Here is a 19,410-nt window from a genome sequence, read left to right on the forward strand (position 1 = left end):
GAGCGGGTTGGACCCAGGCAGTATGGCTCCAAGGCTATTTATTCTCTTAACCACACGCTATGTCACCTCTCAAAATTGAGAACCACAACTACTAGATAGCATGCAAACTAAGAGTTAATGGACTGAAGGCTGGAGAGCGAGTCTCCTTTACTGGTGTTTCCTTTTACACCAAACTTTCAAACTGCAGGAGCTGTATGGCCAGTTGGGTTGTTAAGGATTATCTTCCAAAGCAGATTGTTTGAGACAAGGGAGAAGCACTACATGTAGAGGGAGGTTCAAGGCAAGAGTGCATCTCACCCTTTCTGTGTCTTTTAGATAAAAATACGGCTTGTTGAAAAGAAGAATGGACAAATTCAACCTTCTAAATGGTCTGATGCTGTTTGCGTAATGTAAGTGGTGGTTCTTAAATTTTGAAGGGTCAATCGAACCCAGCAAGAATCTGATGAATACAGATTCCCCTTCCAGAAAAGTACACATTTAACTTTTTACATACAATTGTAGGGGATTCCCAGATTTATTCTTGGACATGAAATTTAGAGGTTCTTCATAGAAGAGCTGTGGGCCTGAACATCAGGAGCTTGGGTTCTGACTCTTCTGCTGATATTCTGTGTGACTTAGGCAAAAACTTACCATCCGAGCCTCATGTACAAAAATGGAATGGTCATGTCTCCCTGGCTTCCCTCACTGCAGAGGACTGTGATGATGGGTATGGAAGGTGTGGTAAACTGCGAAGTGCTGTGTGAATGTTATCCGGACACTGAGGTTCAGAGAGGTTACTCACCTTAAGGTCACACAGCTATTAAGTGGCAGAATCAAGGTTTGAACCGGAAGACACTGTAGTCTTTGGAGTGTGTGTGTGTGTGTGTGTTTGTGTGATCTCCCTCTAAGAATTTTAAAAAGGATCAAATGAGATAAAGCATGTGGAAGGGTCACATAGACTGTAAAGTGCAATGCCCAAGTAAATTCAGGATTCCACGTCCCATCCACCCATGGGATCCAAGACTGGTTGGATGAGTGGCTGAGAGGGACAGTGGAAGTGTGTCATTCAGAGATGCTACTCATGGAGACAATTAGGACCCTCTCCCACATCCAAATGAACAGCTTCTGTGCAGAAGTTCTCTGCAACTTCTTTAACACCCCCCCATACACATTGATCAGCACACTCAGTGCAGCGTGTCCAGCTTTGGGAGTAGCAATTTTAATGCAGCTGCAAACGTATGTTTTTAATGTCACCAATAAAATTTATAAATGCCTGAATCCTATTCTCCTACACTGAAAGGTAAAGATTCCATAAAAGAATTCGGACTTTGGATGCTTGCAATTCAAAGACGAACACCTGTGTGTCCCATAAAACTAGTGTTGCCAGACAATGACAATGCTGCAAACCAGAAAACTCCCCCAACCCAAGTTGCACCTTCTGAGAGGCACTGGGAAATTGGCAATACTTCCTTAAACCATCAAACTAACTCCCTAAATGTATATGTGATAATTCCAGAAACACAATGGAGTGAACTGGAACAGGGTGGGGATGACAGGAGCCCTGGAACTTCCCTCCAGACAGCTAGGCATAAGAGCACAGAGTACATATTCCGACGGACTCACTTCTGTGTCTGGAGGCTAGTATGTAAAGCTGAAGGAAGTGTACGGGTAGGAAGAAGAATTGCAAAGGACATTGCTGTTCTGCAGTGACAGTAAATCACTTAATGTTTTTCTTGGATCCTAACTTTATACAAGTCATTTTAATGTAGGGTTTATAAGAAAGGGCATAAAATTGCTTTGCCCTTCTGTTCTGGAGCTCAGCAGATCAGAATGGAGGGGTGAGCAGTGACACTTAGCTGAGGCCTTTCCTAGCAAAGTGGCCTATAGGACAGGATTTCATGGGACTGAGTAAGAAGAACCTTCCAAGACAGGGTTGAAAAACGGTGTGTGAACTCCATACACATTCAAGTAGCATTTAATAATTTCTATGAAATCGGTTTCAGAGTAAAGTCTATATTATTGGAATACAGAAGTGAAGATGATGGGGGAAACAATATGATGAGGTCAAACCCAAATTAGATGGAACAGATTAACCATGAAAGTGAATTCAGAGTCCCGTCCCTCCAATCCCTCCCACACCCTTGCTGCTGCTCCTGAGCATGGCCCGAGGTCAGGGCTGTGGCTTCTCCACGGCAGCTACAGAACAAAGTCTCCCTGGAAAAAGAAGAGCTGGTACCCTGTGCATCTGTAGCGCTGGAAATGACTGTCATGTGGGGCCATTAGTTTAGGAAGGCAGGAGTGGGGCTGGAGAGGAAGTGTTCAGGTTGAGCTCCCATTGTATCTCATTGGGTCTCTTTCACTGTCAGCCTCCCTGGAGAGACCCCTGGGGCCAGAGAAGGCCTGCACCTCGGCAGGTGGAGCACTGGTCTGCTAGGAACACATCTCTTTTATGAGAGTGTTCAAGGGAAGTCCCTGGTTGGAGTATTAGAGAAAAGACACAAGGTGGAGTTTTCCTGGCCAATGCCCACTTCCGGGCAGAGGGAAAATGATCAGACACATCCCAGGCTGTGGTTAGAGTCTTCGGAGAACCCCTTGGCTTGAGCCAGGGGAAAAAAACCCAGCACTTAAGATTCTTTTGGGCAAATACAAAATGTCAAATCAGGATCCCGACCCCCAGGATAGAGACCACAGGTGACACAAAAACAGATACAGAGGAACATTCCAAGACTGAAAAGAAATCACTGGCGGTGGAGGCATAAATAGTGCTTCCATGAACTAAACTCTAAACCCCAAACCCATAGACTAATAGGAATCTACATTTACTAAATCATTCCAAATTTTTATATGTAAGTTCAGGCAACACATGTCTTCTCAACTGAGCCCCCCAAGTTTGTACTCAGATATTTGAAGTCAGAATTTTCAGCCATAGAATGAGATCCCTTTCATTTCAGATGGGAGTCTACTGTCTAACACTGAAACATTGAAAGAATGAAACAGTGGAGCAGGTTCCTTATTACAGCTGGGCTCAGAGTCCATGGGGTGGCTGCTCAGATTCTGGTGACAGACAAGGTGCTTAAAACACCACATGACAAGGTCCAAATGCGTGATGGAGTAGAGAAAAAAGCAGAAAAGAATCACCTTCAGTGTACACTGATGGACCAGCAATCTAGAAGTTGGTATCTGTGAGGTTCTAACTGCCCAAATGCAAACCTAACAGCAGCTTCCAGCAGCTGGGCCAGAGACTGAAGTCCTGGTACTGGTCCGCTTCACACTATCTCAACATTCACATCGTGAGCTTAAACAGTTTCTCATGCTGTAACAGAACAGCAAATACCTCCTAGATGGAACCTGGGGACCCAAGGCAGCAGCAGTAAATAAATATCTTGCATATATGTCAAGTGCAGTCCTCAAAATACAACCTTACATCTCAGTAAAGAAGTCAGAAAGTACCAACAAAAATGATCCACTTTTCTCCCTGTGTTTCATCTCCATGCCAAGAATTCCCATTTGATGTTTTTAGTCCTGCCTCTTAAAATGAGGTGACAAAGTAGAAATCCAGTCATGAAAAGAAAAAGGCAGAGGTGTATGAGACCTGGCTCAATGAGACACCTCAAACACACAGCAGCCTGGTGTCACGGGTCAGACAGAGCTGTCCCAGACACTGTGGGGAGAAGATGGGCACTGGAGAGGTCAAACTCCTACTTTATGATCACTCCCATGTAACAGTGCATTAGTCATGGAATGAGGGCGAGCTGAGAGGGGTAAGGGAGGGTGGCAGCGTGGTAATTCTCTACAATGAGGGCTGGGAACATATACTCGTGGATGGGAAATTTTAAGTAGCTATGTTTATTATTACTTTTTTCCAGCAATCTTGCAAGAGGCAGAAGTGTGACACTGACTTGAGTGAGACGAGCGTGTAGGTGGGTTGGCGAGGAGCCCTTCTCTTGATGCAGGCCTCTGGCTTGTCAAGGAATGGCTGGTTCCACCGCTGGGCTGTGTTTACTCTTTTGCTTCAAGGAAAAGGGTTTCTTGAGGGAACAACTTTACCTCCAATAATGATTTATTTGGGTCCAGCTGGGTTACCTAAAAAGAAAGAAAACATATACTCAAAAGACCAGAAGAAGCACTATTTTCTCTTGTGGCACAGATCCTACCCCACACCCAGATTTTGAGCTTACTATACACTGGCATAAGCATTTTCACATCTATTATCTCATTTGAGCCGCAAAATAACCCTCTGAGGTAGGTGTGTTGTTATCCCCATTTCATAACCGAGGAAGCCAGGGCTCAGAGAGGTCAAGTCTCACAGTTTAGTGGAAGAACTAGCACTGGACCTCAGGGCACAGAATGAAGAGACTGACCTCTTCCAGGGCAGGTGGAGGGCCCTCGCTTCCTGCACAGCTCAGCTTGGCCAGCAGAGCAGGCGGCCCTTAGGAAAGGGTGCTGATTAATGAAATGACTGGCATTCCTGGGGACCTGTGCTTGGTTAACTGCTAACAGCAGACAAGGCCTTCCAGCTTGGTGGGAAAGAGGTAAGCCTTTAGGGCTGATCTTCCACTGAACCTACCTGGAGTAAACTGCAGAGTGCCCAGCCTGCCGTGCCCAGAGATGAACCGAGGAGAGGCTCCCTCGGGAGGCATACCACAATCTCCTTGCAGGTGGTGGTGGTGGGGATATTTAGTTCCCAAAAAATGAGTCAATGTCATAATATGACTTTATATTTTAGAGATTAAAAATGATTTATTCTATAATATGAACTATAGAGAATAAAGCTAGACAAAATCTTGGCTCAGTTGGGATATGTTAATCATATAGGGAAACTAAATTAAGTTTATGGCCTCCTAGGTTGGGGCAAGGATGTGATGTAGAGGTTTTCTGAAACTGAGAGTGGGAGAAAAAGCCCAAAAATATCCCAAAGGGAACATGAATTTTAAAAAGCTGAGAAATACTGGTTTAGTAGAAAGGACAATAGGCCAAAGATTCTGGTTACAACCACAGCTGTGCTAGCTATTAGCTTTGTGGCTTCAGAGTTAGTATCAACCTTGTAGGACTGATGTGAGGATTAAGTGAGAAAAAAAAATACAATTAGCACAGTGTCTGGCACAGAGCAGGTGTTCAATGGCAGCTGCCGCGTATGTGAGCAACTGTAAGGATGGACGGACACACAGATAAATGGATGAGGGTACATGGGAGGCCAGGCAGTGTGTTCTGTCAGGCACGCACAGGAGTGCTGGACCTGTGGGCAGAGACTCCAGCACTTGAGACAGGCAGTCCTGTCCTCTGCTCAACTCAAGCCACACCTAATGAGATAGCTCCGCTGTCTTCTCCAAGCTGAGGGGGAGGGGCACCCTGGGGGCCCGTGTGTCACCGGGAGGCTGGCGGGCAGGCTGGCAAGCTGAAGGAGGTATACTACGTTTGACTGTATCCAGATGGAACCTGGTATGCCCAGGAGGGTCATTAAAGAGACACATCCGCCTCCAGAATCCTCTCTGCTTATAAGGAATCCAGAGCAAGGCCACTCTACTGGCGTGTCTTGGGCTCTGGGCAGATGGGCAGGCAAGGTGGTGGGGAGGGCTGAGCCTGCTGTCTTCCAATGCACCGGTGGGAGGGGGCGAGCTGCTGGCAAATGTTTACCCACTTCCCCAATTAACGTACAACACTGTGCTGGCTTCTGTCAACAAACAGAGCTATGCTGCCTCTGCTTCTGACTTGTTGGCATTTTCTGCCCAGCTGCTTCCGCTATTGTTCTTAATTAACATGCCAGAGCTTTTCCGGCATTTTCTACTTTGTTATTTGTGATTTGTAAATATGATGTTTGCTGGGAGAAACCAAAATCATAACAGTGCCAGAGCCGTGCATACTGGTGGAAAGAAACGCTCGGAAGCCAAAGAGGCCTTGGGCCCATGTTGTCAGTATGAAAGGTCTGGAAAACACACCCAGTTTTCACATGAGGAAATTGTGTCTGAGAAAAGTTAAGTGATTTTCTCCAGTTACATTTAGTGGAGAGCTGGGACTTGAGAAGGAGAAAATTAAAATTTCTTGAACATCTATTACAAGCCAGGCACATTAAATATATTATCTCATTTAATCCCTAAACAACCATGCAAAGTAAGGTAGAGATGACAAAAACTGAGGCTCAAGATGGTTGCCACTTGTTTAAAGCCACATAGTCAGTGAGGGTCTATCTGTACTGGATAATAGTTACAAAGAGTGAAGTAAACTTAGATTTAATCTCCAGCTCTGTCACTTACTATCTATATTACCTTGAAGCAGTCATGCAACCTGAAAGCCTCAGTCTTCCCACCTGCATGATGGGAATAATCAGTTTCTGCTTAATAGGTTGTTGTGCTAGTTAAATGGAATAATGCTGGTGAAGATCCTGGTACAGAGACTGAGCCAGTAAGTGCTCAGCTCAGCTGGTACAGCCATTACTGATTGGGGCATTGCTCTGGGTAGGGGCCCTGGTCTAACTTCAAAGGTGGAGCTCCTTCCCCAAAGTCTCCTAGAGCCCAGGTCTGCAATAGGCTGCCCAGAAGTGCTCCCAGTCCCTGCTAGTGTAATGCCCCAGTATCTGGAGGTGCCCTTCTACAGCTCCAGTGGGGCTGTGCCACCAATGGACTGCTTCACACCAAACATGGCTGTTGTCAGGGCTTCTTCCGCCGGTGCCCCACATCACAAGCAATTTTTTGCTTTGAAGGTCATTTCAGACCGAAATTTAAAGTGAACAAGGACAATCCTTGTTTCCATTCTCATCTACCCAGAGTAGAGAGAGAGACTGTAGCGAACCTAGGGGAGATGTAGGACACCATGCTTTTCCCCAGCAAGAAAGTGGCCAGATTGTGAAACCATCCTGCAGTGCTCTGGACCCCACTCAGGAAGGATGGGAAGTATGCCAGGAGGGACCTCCTGGTAGGGAGGAGCCTAAAAACCATGTTCTCTAAGAAACATCTGAAGAACGGGATACATCTCCCTGAGAGAGGGTACTGTTGCTGTAGAGGCAGGGAGGGGGCTCTGTCAGCTCTTTTTGAATAGCTGAAGGGCTGGCAAGTAGGACAGGTAGACAGAACAGATGTGTTCTCTGCAGCTCCAGAGGGTAGAGCTGGGACTGGTCAGGTAAAATCGTAGGGAAGCAGAACTCAGCTGGTCAGAAAGAATGTTTTGACAGAGAAGCAGCTGCTGGTGTGGCTACTACTGCTTCTCTTTCTTTTAACTTTTCTTCCTTTTCCTTCTGTCCTTTATTTCTTTTTGTTCACCACCACCATCACCATCATAGCAGCAATCTCAATTACAGCTGACCCTTGGACAACGTCGGGTTTAGGGGAGCAAACCCTCCAAGCAGTTGAAAATCGCATATAACTCATAGTCGGCCCTGCATATACATGGTCCCTCTGTATGTGGAGTTCTGCATTCAAGATTCAACCAACTGCGAATGGTATAGTACTGTTTTCAATTTACTGCTGAGAAAGATCCAAAGGTCATGAAGAGCGGTGACTGCACTCTCTGCTTTCCTTAGAAGCATTCAAACAGGGAGGGGGGGAGGGGGAGGGGGAGGAGGAGGAGGAGGAGAAGAAGATGGTGATACTAGCTAACATTTATCGAGCATTTACTTTGTATCAGGCATATTCCAATCATTTAACATTGATAAAATAATTTAATTTTCATAATAACCCTCTGACATAGGTATGATGATTATTCTTATTTTATAGATGAGGAAACTGAGCCGTGGAATAGATTAAGTAATTTGCTCAAGGTCTCAAAGTTGTTAAGGGCAGAGCCAGAATGTGAATCATGGCAATGTAGCTTTGGAATCCGTATGTTTAACTACTGAACCGCTCTCTCAGAGGTGCTGCGAAGAGTAGAGTCCACACAGAGAAAGAAGCTGGATGAGATGACCCTGAGGTTGTTTCTAACCAAGCTTCCAGGATATAAGATCCTCACTTCAAGAATAGCAAAAAGTCAAGGGTCAAGGAAAAAATCCTGAAATGTTTATAAAATACGAATACAAAAACACAATCTGAGCTTATGTTCTGCCATTTACTTGGGATTTTACTGAATTACTGACTTTCTAAATCGACAGAGAAAACCACCCTTTGGGACTCCCCGGAGAGGAGGGGCATTCTCAGATAAGAGGTGTGGCCTGATTTTGCTTATGTTAGAAAAGGAAAATCAACCTCCTTGACATGTTATTCATTATACTTAGGAAACTTGAATGGATATATTTTCTCATTAAATTAATATTTTAGCAAATTGGCTTTGTGAAATTTGTTTATGTTAGCAAAAATGGGACATGTTCTCTGCCAAAGAGAGTTATTCTTTTCTAGGTCACTTTTCCCAGCAGTTTGAACTTTCATGTCCATCATATTTCTATTATTTCTGTGGGCTTCAGTATTTTTTTTTCCTGAAAAAGTGTAACATTGCTGCTGAGAAAAATGTTAATTAATGTGACAGATTCTCATCCTCGGCCACACTGAGTAGGTTCCCAGAATGTTAGGGTGGGAAAGCCTCTTAAATGTCAAGTAGTCAAACCCCTTCATTTCACAAGTGGGCAACCTAAGGCTCAGAGAGGTCAGGTGACTTGTTCAAGGCCACACAGTTAAGAAGGTGCAGATGCAGTACTCTACCCAAGTTTCTGACTTCTGTTTTGGGGTTCTTTCTAGTCATACTATTCTGCTTCTCACTTAAAAAAAAAAACTGAGCATTAACTACTACTAGGCTGGGAGCTATGTGAGGGCAGGAGCTGAGTAATACTAAAAACAGTAGCAGCAATATATGAATAGTACTTTATAGTTTTCAAGATATTTACACAATCTTGTAGGGTCAGTATTATTATCCATCCTTTTAATTTTATTTAATTTTGCTAAAGTAATACTTTTATTTTGAAACTGAATAAAGGAAAGTCTGGATCTATTTTCACGTTTAGAAAAAATGCCAGGTGCAACAACTGGTGCTGGAACTGAGTATCTGCATGCAAAAAAATGAATCCAGATGCACAGACCTTACATCCTTCACAAAAACTAACTCAAAATGGATCACAGACTTAAATGTAAAACACAAATCTATATAATTCCTAGAAGATAACATAGGAGAAAACCTAGATGACCTTGGGTATGGTGATGGCTTTTTGGATATGACACCAAAAGCACAATTCATGACAGAAATAATTGATAAGCTAAACCTCATTAAAATTAAAAACTTTGCAGAAGACACTGTCATGACAATGAGAAGACAAGCTACAGTCTGGGGGGAAATATTTGTAAAAGACACAACTGATAAAGAGCTATTATCCAAAATATACAAAGAACTCTTAAAACTCAACAATAAGAAAACAAACAACCCAATTTAAAAAATGGGCCAAAGACCTTAAAGACACTTTATTAAAGATCTACAGATGGCAAATAAACACATGAAAAGATGCTCCTCCACATCACATGCCATCAGGGAAATGTAAATTAGAACAATGAGATACCGCCACACACCGATCAGAATGGCCAAAGTCCAGAACACTGACACCACCAAATGCTGACGAGGATGTGGAGCAATGGACACTCATCCATTGCTAGTGGGAATGCAAAATGGCATAGCCACTTTGGGAAAAAGATTTGTGGTTTATTACCAAATTAGTCATATTCTTACTGTATAATTCAGTAATCACATGCCTTGGTATTGAAGCTGAAAACTTAAGGTCCACACCAAAACCTGCACACAGATGTTTAATAAGCACCTTTATTCAAAACTGCCACAACTTGGAAGTAACCAAGATGTCCTGCAGTAGGTGAATGGATAGATAAACTCGTATATCCAGACAATGGAATATTATTCAGTACTAACAAGCTCTCAAAGTACTTTCACACATATTGTCTAAACCTTAGAGCTAACCTAAGAGACTGGACTGATTCATCCTCATTTCTGTGGATGAGAACACCAAAGCTCAAATAGGGACATTACTGACACATGGTCCTACAACTAGAAACTGGTGGGGCTCACCTCTTCTCACTTCAAATTCTGAGCTCCTTCTCTCTGAGGCTGCATATGTAAATTCCCATATTATAGTGAAGCTAAATATATCTCCCCTTGGTTTTGTTCAAAGTTAGCATTTACTTTGAATTTGTGAGAATAATCTTTCTGACATGCTGTGAGTAACCTATTCTGTTACTTTATTAGAAAACATGCATATTAAATATCACAAGCTTAAAAAATAATTATTAATGTCATTGCTACCAAAAGTTACCACTTATTTGCCATTTGATAAGTGCCAGGCACTATACCAGTTGTTCTATATATTATCTAATTAAATGGTCACAACTGTCCTAAGAGATAAGTACTCCTATTTATTCTCATTTAGATTAATAGGTAGGAAAGATAAGGCCAGAATTTGCACCCAGGTTTGTGAGCTTCCAGCCTGTATCCAATTGTCCTCCATTGCTTCTTCACCTCTGATCCGACTTCTAAACAGGGGACAGTTAATACGACTAACTGGCTTTCCCTGGGACAGAAGGAAAGCAGGCATCCTGCAACTGTCCTGGCCCATGTTCCTGTTGTGGCACAGGCTCTGTTGTTTCCACAGGAACACAGGATATTTTTTGTTACTGTCAACTTGGTCCTAATAGCTAATTGTCCGTTTTCTTTAAACACTTTTTGAAGAGCTGGGAATCCCTAAAGAGAGCAGTTACACCTGCAAAATATCAGAGGGAGAACTTAAGAGCTGATCTGCTGGTCAGGTGCTGATCAGGTGTGAAAAGCTTTGGTAACTGCGAAGTCTTTTGCAACATAAGGGATTGATAATCAACATTATCATCATCATCGTCTACAACAATGCCAGCTGTAGCTCCTAGCAACTTCTCTACATTTGCTGCAGGTGGTAATGCAACCCCCTGAAGAACTTACAACCTGGAAGGGTCCCATTATGGGACTACTCCATTACTTATTAATACTGCAGTTTCTGGATCATCCGTCTCATTGGATCACAGGAAAGAAGTGGCACTGGGGCACGGGTTTCCAGGAAACAGTGACAGATGCTCTTCTTTCCATTATTAAACTTTGGTAGAACAACTGGGGTGCTAGAGAGGGAGGCTGGGTGGGCTTCTGCAGCTGCAAAGCACAGGACATTTTCTTTCCCCGACTTTTTTTTTGGTAGAAAGAATGGAGAATGAAAGAAAATTTAAAGGGAGAGAAAACTAAGGTGACAAAGGGAAGAAAACTGTATCTGGTAGGCTGCCCCATCTGTTCTTTAACATGTTATAATAATGATAACAACAGTTAACATTTATTGGGAGCTTCCTAAGTGCTAACTGTTCCTAATACCCTGCAAGTGCTATACAATCCTATGAGGGAGGTACCATCACCTCCACTTAAAAAACGAGGAATAGAAGTTCACCGAGATTATATAACTTGCTCAAGATTGCACAGGTGGGAAGTGACAGCAAGGATTTCAAACTAGATCTGGCTCCAAAGTCTGTTTTCTTAACTACCACACTAGACAATTTCAGTATTGTAGTCACATACTGGACTATTTACTCTAAGTCTCTTGCTTGGAAGGACTTTTCCCTTCAAGTAACTGAAGCATGTATCTCCCCATAATAGAGTATATTACTACCTCAGGCGAATTTCATTCATCTAGCTCTTCAATTATCATAGACCTAGTGATTGTTTTTAGAGGTCATCTCTGTAAGCAGATGGGGAAAGAAAAGCCCAGTGAGTGGAAAGAACTTACCCAAGGTTACTCAGCATTCATGGCCGATCTGGGACCGAATCTGGATTCTTCATTCCCAGCCTGTGCCTTTAGACGGGCTGCTTAATGAGGATACCAATTCTCAAGTGTTACTAATGTCACAATGGCCTCAATCTTGGCACATTGTCAGGGAGACCCTAAGCATCAAACCATCCTTGCATTGGTATCCTTAATGGTGGCTTTGCTCACTATACCATTAAACAATGTTAGGGGTGAAGGCCCAGAGGGAGTAGAGGGGCTTCCATCAGGAGGGCCAGGGTAGGGCGGGAGGGGAAAGCCTCCTTAGTCTAGAAACACAAGAAAATTCAAGTCTGCAGAATGAACATAAAAAGCACGAAAAGAATAAAGAGCATAAAAAAGAATATAAAAAGCATAAAAAGAATGAGAACAGGCATGTCTCCTCATCCTGTGAAGCCTAAGATTAGTCCAGTCCTTTTTGGGCTCTGGAAGACACAATTTCAAATAACTAAAAGGAAGTACTGCTTCACAGAGTGGTTTGTGAGCTGTTTCTGAAAGCTTAATAAACAGGGTGCAGGCAAATTCATGAATGAGGATTCTGGAGTGTGGCAAGAGAAATCTAGTGTGGATCAGCCCCAGTGGTGTGCCAGGTTACAGGTGTATCAAGATACCAGTCTCATCCCTTAAGGCGGCCAGAATCATTATCACTGGGTTGCCTTTGAGCATGAGCAACCTGGTATGATAATCCCAATGAGGCACACAAATATTTTCAATGTGTGTGATGATTTGAAAAAAGCTGGGAAGCACTGATCTAGTGGACATGTCTCACTTTCAGAGACTGATATCATGGAAGGCAGCCAGGCTCTTGTATAAAAGGCTCCTAGGATGCCTCTGATAAAAGACTGATCCACAACACTAACCACTGTGTTTGGAACAGGGTGCTAAGAGACAAAAGAAAGGAGAGAAACCTGTTAACTGGTTAGATTCAGACCTGCTACTTCAGCTTAAAAACCCTCTGAGAAACCCTGATAATTGTTTGCCCCAGAGTTTCACCAGTAGACGTAGATTAAGTGCTCATTAGAGAAGCAGTAAGAAAAAGTTCTGGTGGGTTTTGAGTCTTGGTTCTGTATGAATGCTCTTGAGCAAATCATTTAACCTCCCAAAGACCCACATTTCTCATCTGTGAGCTCATGACAACACCATCCAACACCTAATAAGCTCTATTAGACTATTTCTCTCAGAGTCTCTCCTGCCAGTCAAGAGAGTTGAACAAAATATTGGACCTTCTCTCACTCCTACTTAAAATTCTTACACGATTCCTTACTACACCAGGATAGTCCTCCTCTGCTTTGGCCTCATTTTCCCAATTTGTAAATGGGTGGTGTTTCTGGCAAGGCTCACAGCCTGCCTACAGTGGAAGACAGGGCCAGAAAGACAGTTTGGAGATAGACTGTGAAGGGCTCAAATGTCTTACTAGGTTTAGTTTAAGCTTCTGAAAACAACAACAACAACAACAACAAAACAAAAAAAACCCCTTTTCTCCCTGGTTTCAGAGAAATCTGGAATGGCATACTAGAGGCGCTCTTCAGGCAGAGTGGCTAAGGAGAAAGCGAATATTCTGAATGCATTCTAATACTCAAGCAGGGCCATATGAGCCGGTGTCTGCGTAACTCTGCACGCAAACACTGCTCAAGAGCTGGAGCTTTGAACAGGAGTTAAAAGAGCTGAGTCCCTAACGACATACAAAAGACTTGCTGGTGTGATTTATTCTGATGTATTTACTTATCCAATTACCAAAACAGCAGGAGATCATTAAATTTTCTAGTTACCAGATGCAGCACGTTCAATATCTTAAATGTTACCAAGGCTCTCTCTGAGCTATTTTGATATTACATTTCATCTGCCTAAAGCTAATGAAACTGGAAGGCAAGAATCATGAACAGCACAGGTGTTTTCTTTGAAGGCTGGTCCAGTGGGTGCCTGTACAATACCACACTTATGCCAGAAACTCCCAGACTCTCTCCTGGATTTAAGGAAAAGTATCATGCTGAGAAACAAAAGAACACAGGAGACAAGGTGCTAAGAAGTGGCACTTGAAGGTGGCTGGAGATACGTGCTCTACCCGGCCAGACGTTTCTTCACGTTCAGCCCCAACGTCCACAGAGGGTCTGGCCTCAGAGTAGAGGAGAGGAGGGAACAAACACCCTCTGGGTGACTGCAAACCCGGCTCTAACCCCAGCATACTGCTCCTGACCACCTGTGTGATCTTGAACAAGTCACTCTTCCTCCTCCAAAGTTTCCCTGTTTAATAAACAAGGATGCTGACACCTGATGCATTGATACTGGCCTGCTATGAGCATCATCATTGCTTGTCTTCAACTGTACTTTACCCAAATGTCTTCTGGATAAGACTGAGGAACTTAAAAGACAGGACTGGTATCTGTTTCTATATCCCAGCATCCAGCAAAGAGCCTGGTGCATTATATGCTCTCAATAAATGCTTGTTGAATAAATGACCAAACAAGACAATGTACATCATGGAACATCGAAAAATACAGAGCAAAACTTTTAAAACAACATTTTAGGAGTAAGTGGTGAAAATAGATGTTTATTCTATTTTCTCTTGAAAAAAATACACTAAATAAGTAAAATCTAGGCCTAAGCTTTTTGACAGGGTGGTAGTGGCTTGGCCCCAACATTCTTTACTATTTTGATCTCTAAATACTATCCCCTCACAGACATTATGTTCTAGCAGATTACAATTTGCTATTTCCCAATTATGTCTTCGCTTTCTTGAACTTTTGCTTATGTTGTTTCCTCTACTGGAACGTTCTTTCTCTCCAGTTCCACCTGTTGAAAACTTACACATCCTTCGAGGTTCAGCCGACTGCTACTTCTCCCAACCAGGCCTAAGTGACAGGGCCTAAACTAATCTCTTTCTCAAGTGGCATCTTCTCCTATTCACCGGACCATGGCTTCTGGGACACAGGGGCCATAAATATCCACTGTGGTCTCTTCATCATATTACTATTCCACTGCCCTGCATGTGGCCAATCCATACTTGCTTAACTAATATCTTTGCTTCACCTTAGGCTTCTCAGACAAGGTGGCTGCAATGTCAGCTGGCAGACTCAACGTCAGTGTTTAAACTGGGAAGTAGGCATAGGCAATGCCAACCTTGTCCTTTGCTAAATTGTACTCCTATACTTTGACCAGGCAAGGCAACCCATTTCTGGAGGACCTCAGTCAAAGCATCAGCTACAGTTTCACATGGAGTTATCTGTCTGATCTGTTTCTCACGTTATTTTGCAATTGTCTATGAGTCTCTCTAGTTAGGTTGAATTCTGAGGGCATATAATGGGGTCTTACTGCCTATCTATCCCCAGGGCCTAGTGTACTGCCAGAAACAATATGAATTCAAATAAATGTTTGCTGAAAGACTGACCCACTGAGTGAATGAACGGAGGCTCCCCACTCCTCCTTGGAGCCTCCACTAACCCAAAGTCAAAAGAAGCCATATCCTCAGAACTCTCTCCCATAGTTTCAATCCTATAGCATGCAGAGCCTGGCAGTGGTACCATCAGCAGGTCATCCTAGCAAGTCTGTTGGCTCTGGACTCTCTCTGGCTCCTGCCACAGTCAGTCCTGCTGCACAGACATAGGGACTGAAAATAAGTTTGCATCATTTGCCCTTTTAGAAGGGACAGATTTTTCCCTGTCTATCTAAACTGCTGTTGGAATTGGCTAATTAGAAGGATTTAAAAAATCTTAATAGTCTAAACAGAGAAAACTGGTTCTGAATTATTAAGCAACATTTTCAATGCATCTGAATAACCTTAAGTGACTAGCTGCCACCTGATCCTAAGCTCTGGCTCAGATAAATAAATGTGAAATATTGTCAAAGCCCCAGCTTACAGGAGCTGCCAGGTACAGTAAATAAAAGCTTAAGTCCCCATAAACTGCCTGGGACAGAGACATTCTCATATAAAAGGAGTGGGAGAAGATGACTTTAAATAAAGCCAGTCGGACTGGGAAGCCAATGGTTTTGTTCTAGTTTTCAGAAGAGAGTTGTCAATGGGGCAGGTATTATATCTTAACCAGATCATTTAATCATAGAACTGCATGGCATCAGAGCTGACAGAAGACTAAGAAAGCACTTAGTTTAATCTCTTCATATTTCAGATGAGGAAAATAGGACCCAGAGAAGTATGTACCTTCCTTGAAATCAAACAACAAATGGCTGAAAGAGTCAAAATTCTGCCCCAGGATGCCTGGCTCGCAGCTCAGGACCTTCCTACTACATCACATTCTTCTGCGAATGTCCTGCTGGAGATGTCAAAATGAGAGGCTGACAACTGGCTGTTAAAAACATGTGAAAAATTAACCAGATGGGTAACTCCTGGCTCTTGAATTCCAGAGACTCTATGCTTCCCTCCCAGACTTTGAAGTTCTACTTCCATGACTATGCAGGGGGAGAGAGGGAGAAAAGGAGGAGGGGGAGGGGAGAGGAGAGTGTAAGTGTGATGCGGAGGGAGGGGAGAAAAATGAAACCAGGAATAGTGAAGGTGAATGTCACTATAATTGCCTATCTCCAACCATGAGGATGCCATAACTTAGCCATGAGTTTCTGCCTAGTGAGATGAGAAACACAAAAACCAAACCAAAACAGTAGATGCATGAAAGAGTAGGACTATTTTATTTCTTTTCATTTATTCACTAGACAAATCCTCTTTCCTGAGTGTGAACGAAAATGTCAGAAAGCGTGCCAGGCACTGGGATGTAACAGTGACCACGGCACCATCTGCCTCTGAGGAGTGTAGAGTCTAGGGCAGGATGTACAAGGAATTCAGAACAGTAAAGGGCTATGATAGGGAAGAGGGCAGCAGGGAAGCACAAGGAAAGTAAACACCTAACTCAGTCCTAGTGTGTCAACTATCTCCATAGTTCTCTTTCCTCCGTGTCGCACTCTAATATGCACAGCTGTTCCTATGATTTAATTAATCATCTTACTGACTTACACTTTCATATACAATAAGCCAGTATTAGTTGTTTGGTATGTGCCAAGCACTGAACCAGGGAACATTCAGATAAATTTGACACCATCTCAAATAACTTTAGACTTCATGAGTATAATTGTTTTTTTGTTTTAAAAAAATGTATATCTTACCTTCATTTTGTGACTACATAAACTTGGGCCAACCGTTTCTGCTTTTGGTGTGTTTGCTTTTTTGAGATCTTGATCAAATCACTTTCTTTGTCTACATCTTGGTTTTCTCATCTATAAAATAAGGGTCTTTTCTAGTTCTCACAGTCTCAAATGCCTGCACGAGGAAGGCCTGTTCACACAACTAGAGGAAGGAAAGTGAAGTAAACTGAGAAATACCAAAAGAATCTTCAGGTTTGGGATTCAGCCACAGACACTAAACCAGGAGCCCTGAGGTCCTGGTTGCGGGTGAAGAGCAGGGTGTGGTCGGGGTGAAGTGGGCTGGGGCTGGGGATGGGGCTGGGGCTGCGGCTGGCGCCGGAGCCGGCACGGCTGGCGGTGAGGCCTGGGGGGATGTGGCGTGCTGCTGCATGTGCTGATGCACTATGGAACTCCAGCACTGGCTTTGAAAATTACAAGGAGTGTCTAGAAGAGGTTAATCTGCGCATATACACGTTTGCCGTTGTTTGTATTTACAATGGGGTTATTATACAGACTTTAAGTGAGCAAAGCATGTCTGCAGAAGCACCTGGAATACTGAGCAAAGAACTAATGATTTTTTATTTATGGCTGGATGGAGTCAGATTGGATTGTATGTACAGCCTTCAGAAGTTTATTTGATTTCTGATATAGCAATTTCGAATGGTACAGTACTTTATAAACACCTTATAAAATTAAGTTCTCGGGCAAAGTAAGTAATTTTGGAAAGGTTTAAATACGTCAGCAAACCCACACATAATCAGGAGTAGTCACTCCATTTTATAGGGAAAGGACCTGGGTTTTAGGAATCAAATACTAGTATTGACATTTATTATGCAACCTTGAGAAATTTAAGCTCTCTAAGCTTCTGTGTCCTCATCTGTAAAATGGGGATGATATCCATCTTTCAGAGAACCAATATACTTGATTGTGTATACAATAGGCATAAAAATAAATGGCTTTACTCAATGTCATCATCCCCTACTGTTCCAAGTACTTTGTAGATGAGTTAGAAAGAAGCAAAGGCAGATTTAATTATGGCTCTGAATTCCACTCAGCTTCCATGAAATGGCTGTAATCACCTCAAACGTATTTTTAAGACTCCTTAAAAATTCCTTTGATCTGGACAGGGGCATACAATGATGAGTTTTCTTATACAATACCACTGGTTCTCTCAATATCTTTGTGGCTTAGCAAGATCCTTTTCACTTCTTGCCATCACCTTCACCACTACCGCTTCCGTACACTGAGTATTTACTACACACTAGCGCTTTATAAGTATCACTTCATTTCATTTTTATAACAGCCCTGTGAAGTTGGTACTATTTATCACCCTTTTCTTATAGATGAGTAAACTGAGCTACACAGAGGCTAAGTAATTTGCCCAAGATCAAAAAGCTAGGAAATGCAGAGTTGAGATTCAGCCTAGGAGTCCAGAAGAACTCAGTCTTTTAACTACTACCCTACACTGTCTCTCTGTCCCTCTGTCCCTCATCTCCTTCAAATCCGCTCCAGTCACTGCCAGGGACATTTTCTGGTACTGGGCCAGTCTTACAGTTTAAATCTCTTTATCCTCTTTAGAAAGCACCACGAAGACTTTCTCCTGGCATCTCAGACTCAACAAATCCCAAAGTGAACCTGCATCTTCATCTGTCTTCTTTGACTTCTGCACATGGTGACTCCCATCTTTCTAGTCATTCAGGCTGGGAACCGCTAAGTCATCTTTGACAACTTCTTCCTACCCTCCCCACCCTGACATAGCAACAATCACCAAATCTGAATGATTCTTCTTCTTGATTCTGCTCCTCCTCTTCATCCTCACTGCTGCCATCTTAGTTCAGACTCCCATAGCCTGTTGTCTGTCTACTTCAATATTCCTGTCTGGTTTCCCTCTCCCAGGCTCTCCCTACTCTAATTCTTTCAGATAACAATAATCAACAGGGCTGAGACAGTGGAGAAAAGGCAAAAATGTGGGATCAAAAGACCTAGGTGGAGCCATTGCTCTGCAACTTACTAGCTACCCAATTTCTGTTGGCCATTTGGCAGCACTAAGCATAAATTCCTCATCTTTAATACAAGGGTTAACATCTATCTCAAATTTCCACCAGCACTCGTTTTATGAGAGCAAAACCTTTGTTTAGCCTATTCACACTGTACTCCAAACGTCTTGTGTGCTCAAATAATATTTGTTGGATATTGCATAGAAAACTCTCCAGCATTTTTTCATTTCCTGTCTCATTTTCCTTGATGCCCAACTTCATATCCTAAGTTTCAGGCATAATACACTGTGTGTAATCTCCAAAGGCCTCCAGGCATAGTGCTAAAGCAGTATCTAGTGTTCCCAAGTGCAAGAAGGCTGTGACGTGCCTTGTGGAGACTATGTGTGCATCAGATAAGCTTCATTCAGCTATGAGTTAGAGTACGGTTGGCCATGAGTTCAATGTTAATTAATCAACATCTACGTATTAAATAAAGTGACTTTAAACAAAAATACACATAAGACAAGGTTATATATTGATTGGTTGATGAAAATTTGTGACCAGAGGCTCATAGTACTTTAACTC

General features: G+C 42.8%; 1 protein-coding gene across 2 annotated transcripts in view; it reads right to left on the reverse strand.

The window, feature by feature from the left end:
- Positions 1–1,938: 1,938 nt before the first annotated feature.
- The window catches only part of FAF1 (Fas associated factor 1), a 378,757-nt gene continuing 361,285 nt past the window's right edge, over positions 1,939–19,410 (reverse strand). For both annotated transcript variants that reach the window (XM_032494244.1, XM_006180232.2), the window contains exon 19: positions 1,939–4,062. In XM_032494244.1, coding sequence (XP_032350135.1) covers positions 3,979–4,062 — 84 coding nt within the window. In that variant the 3' untranslated portion in view covers positions 1,939–3,978. The remainder of the gene's footprint in view (positions 4,063–19,410) is intronic.

Source organism: Camelus ferus, chromosome 13 (assembly GCF_009834535.1).
Source record: "Camelus ferus isolate YT-003-E chromosome 13, BCGSAC_Cfer_1.0, whole genome shotgun sequence".
NCBI lineage: Eukaryota > Metazoa > Chordata > Mammalia > Artiodactyla > Camelidae > Camelus > Camelus ferus.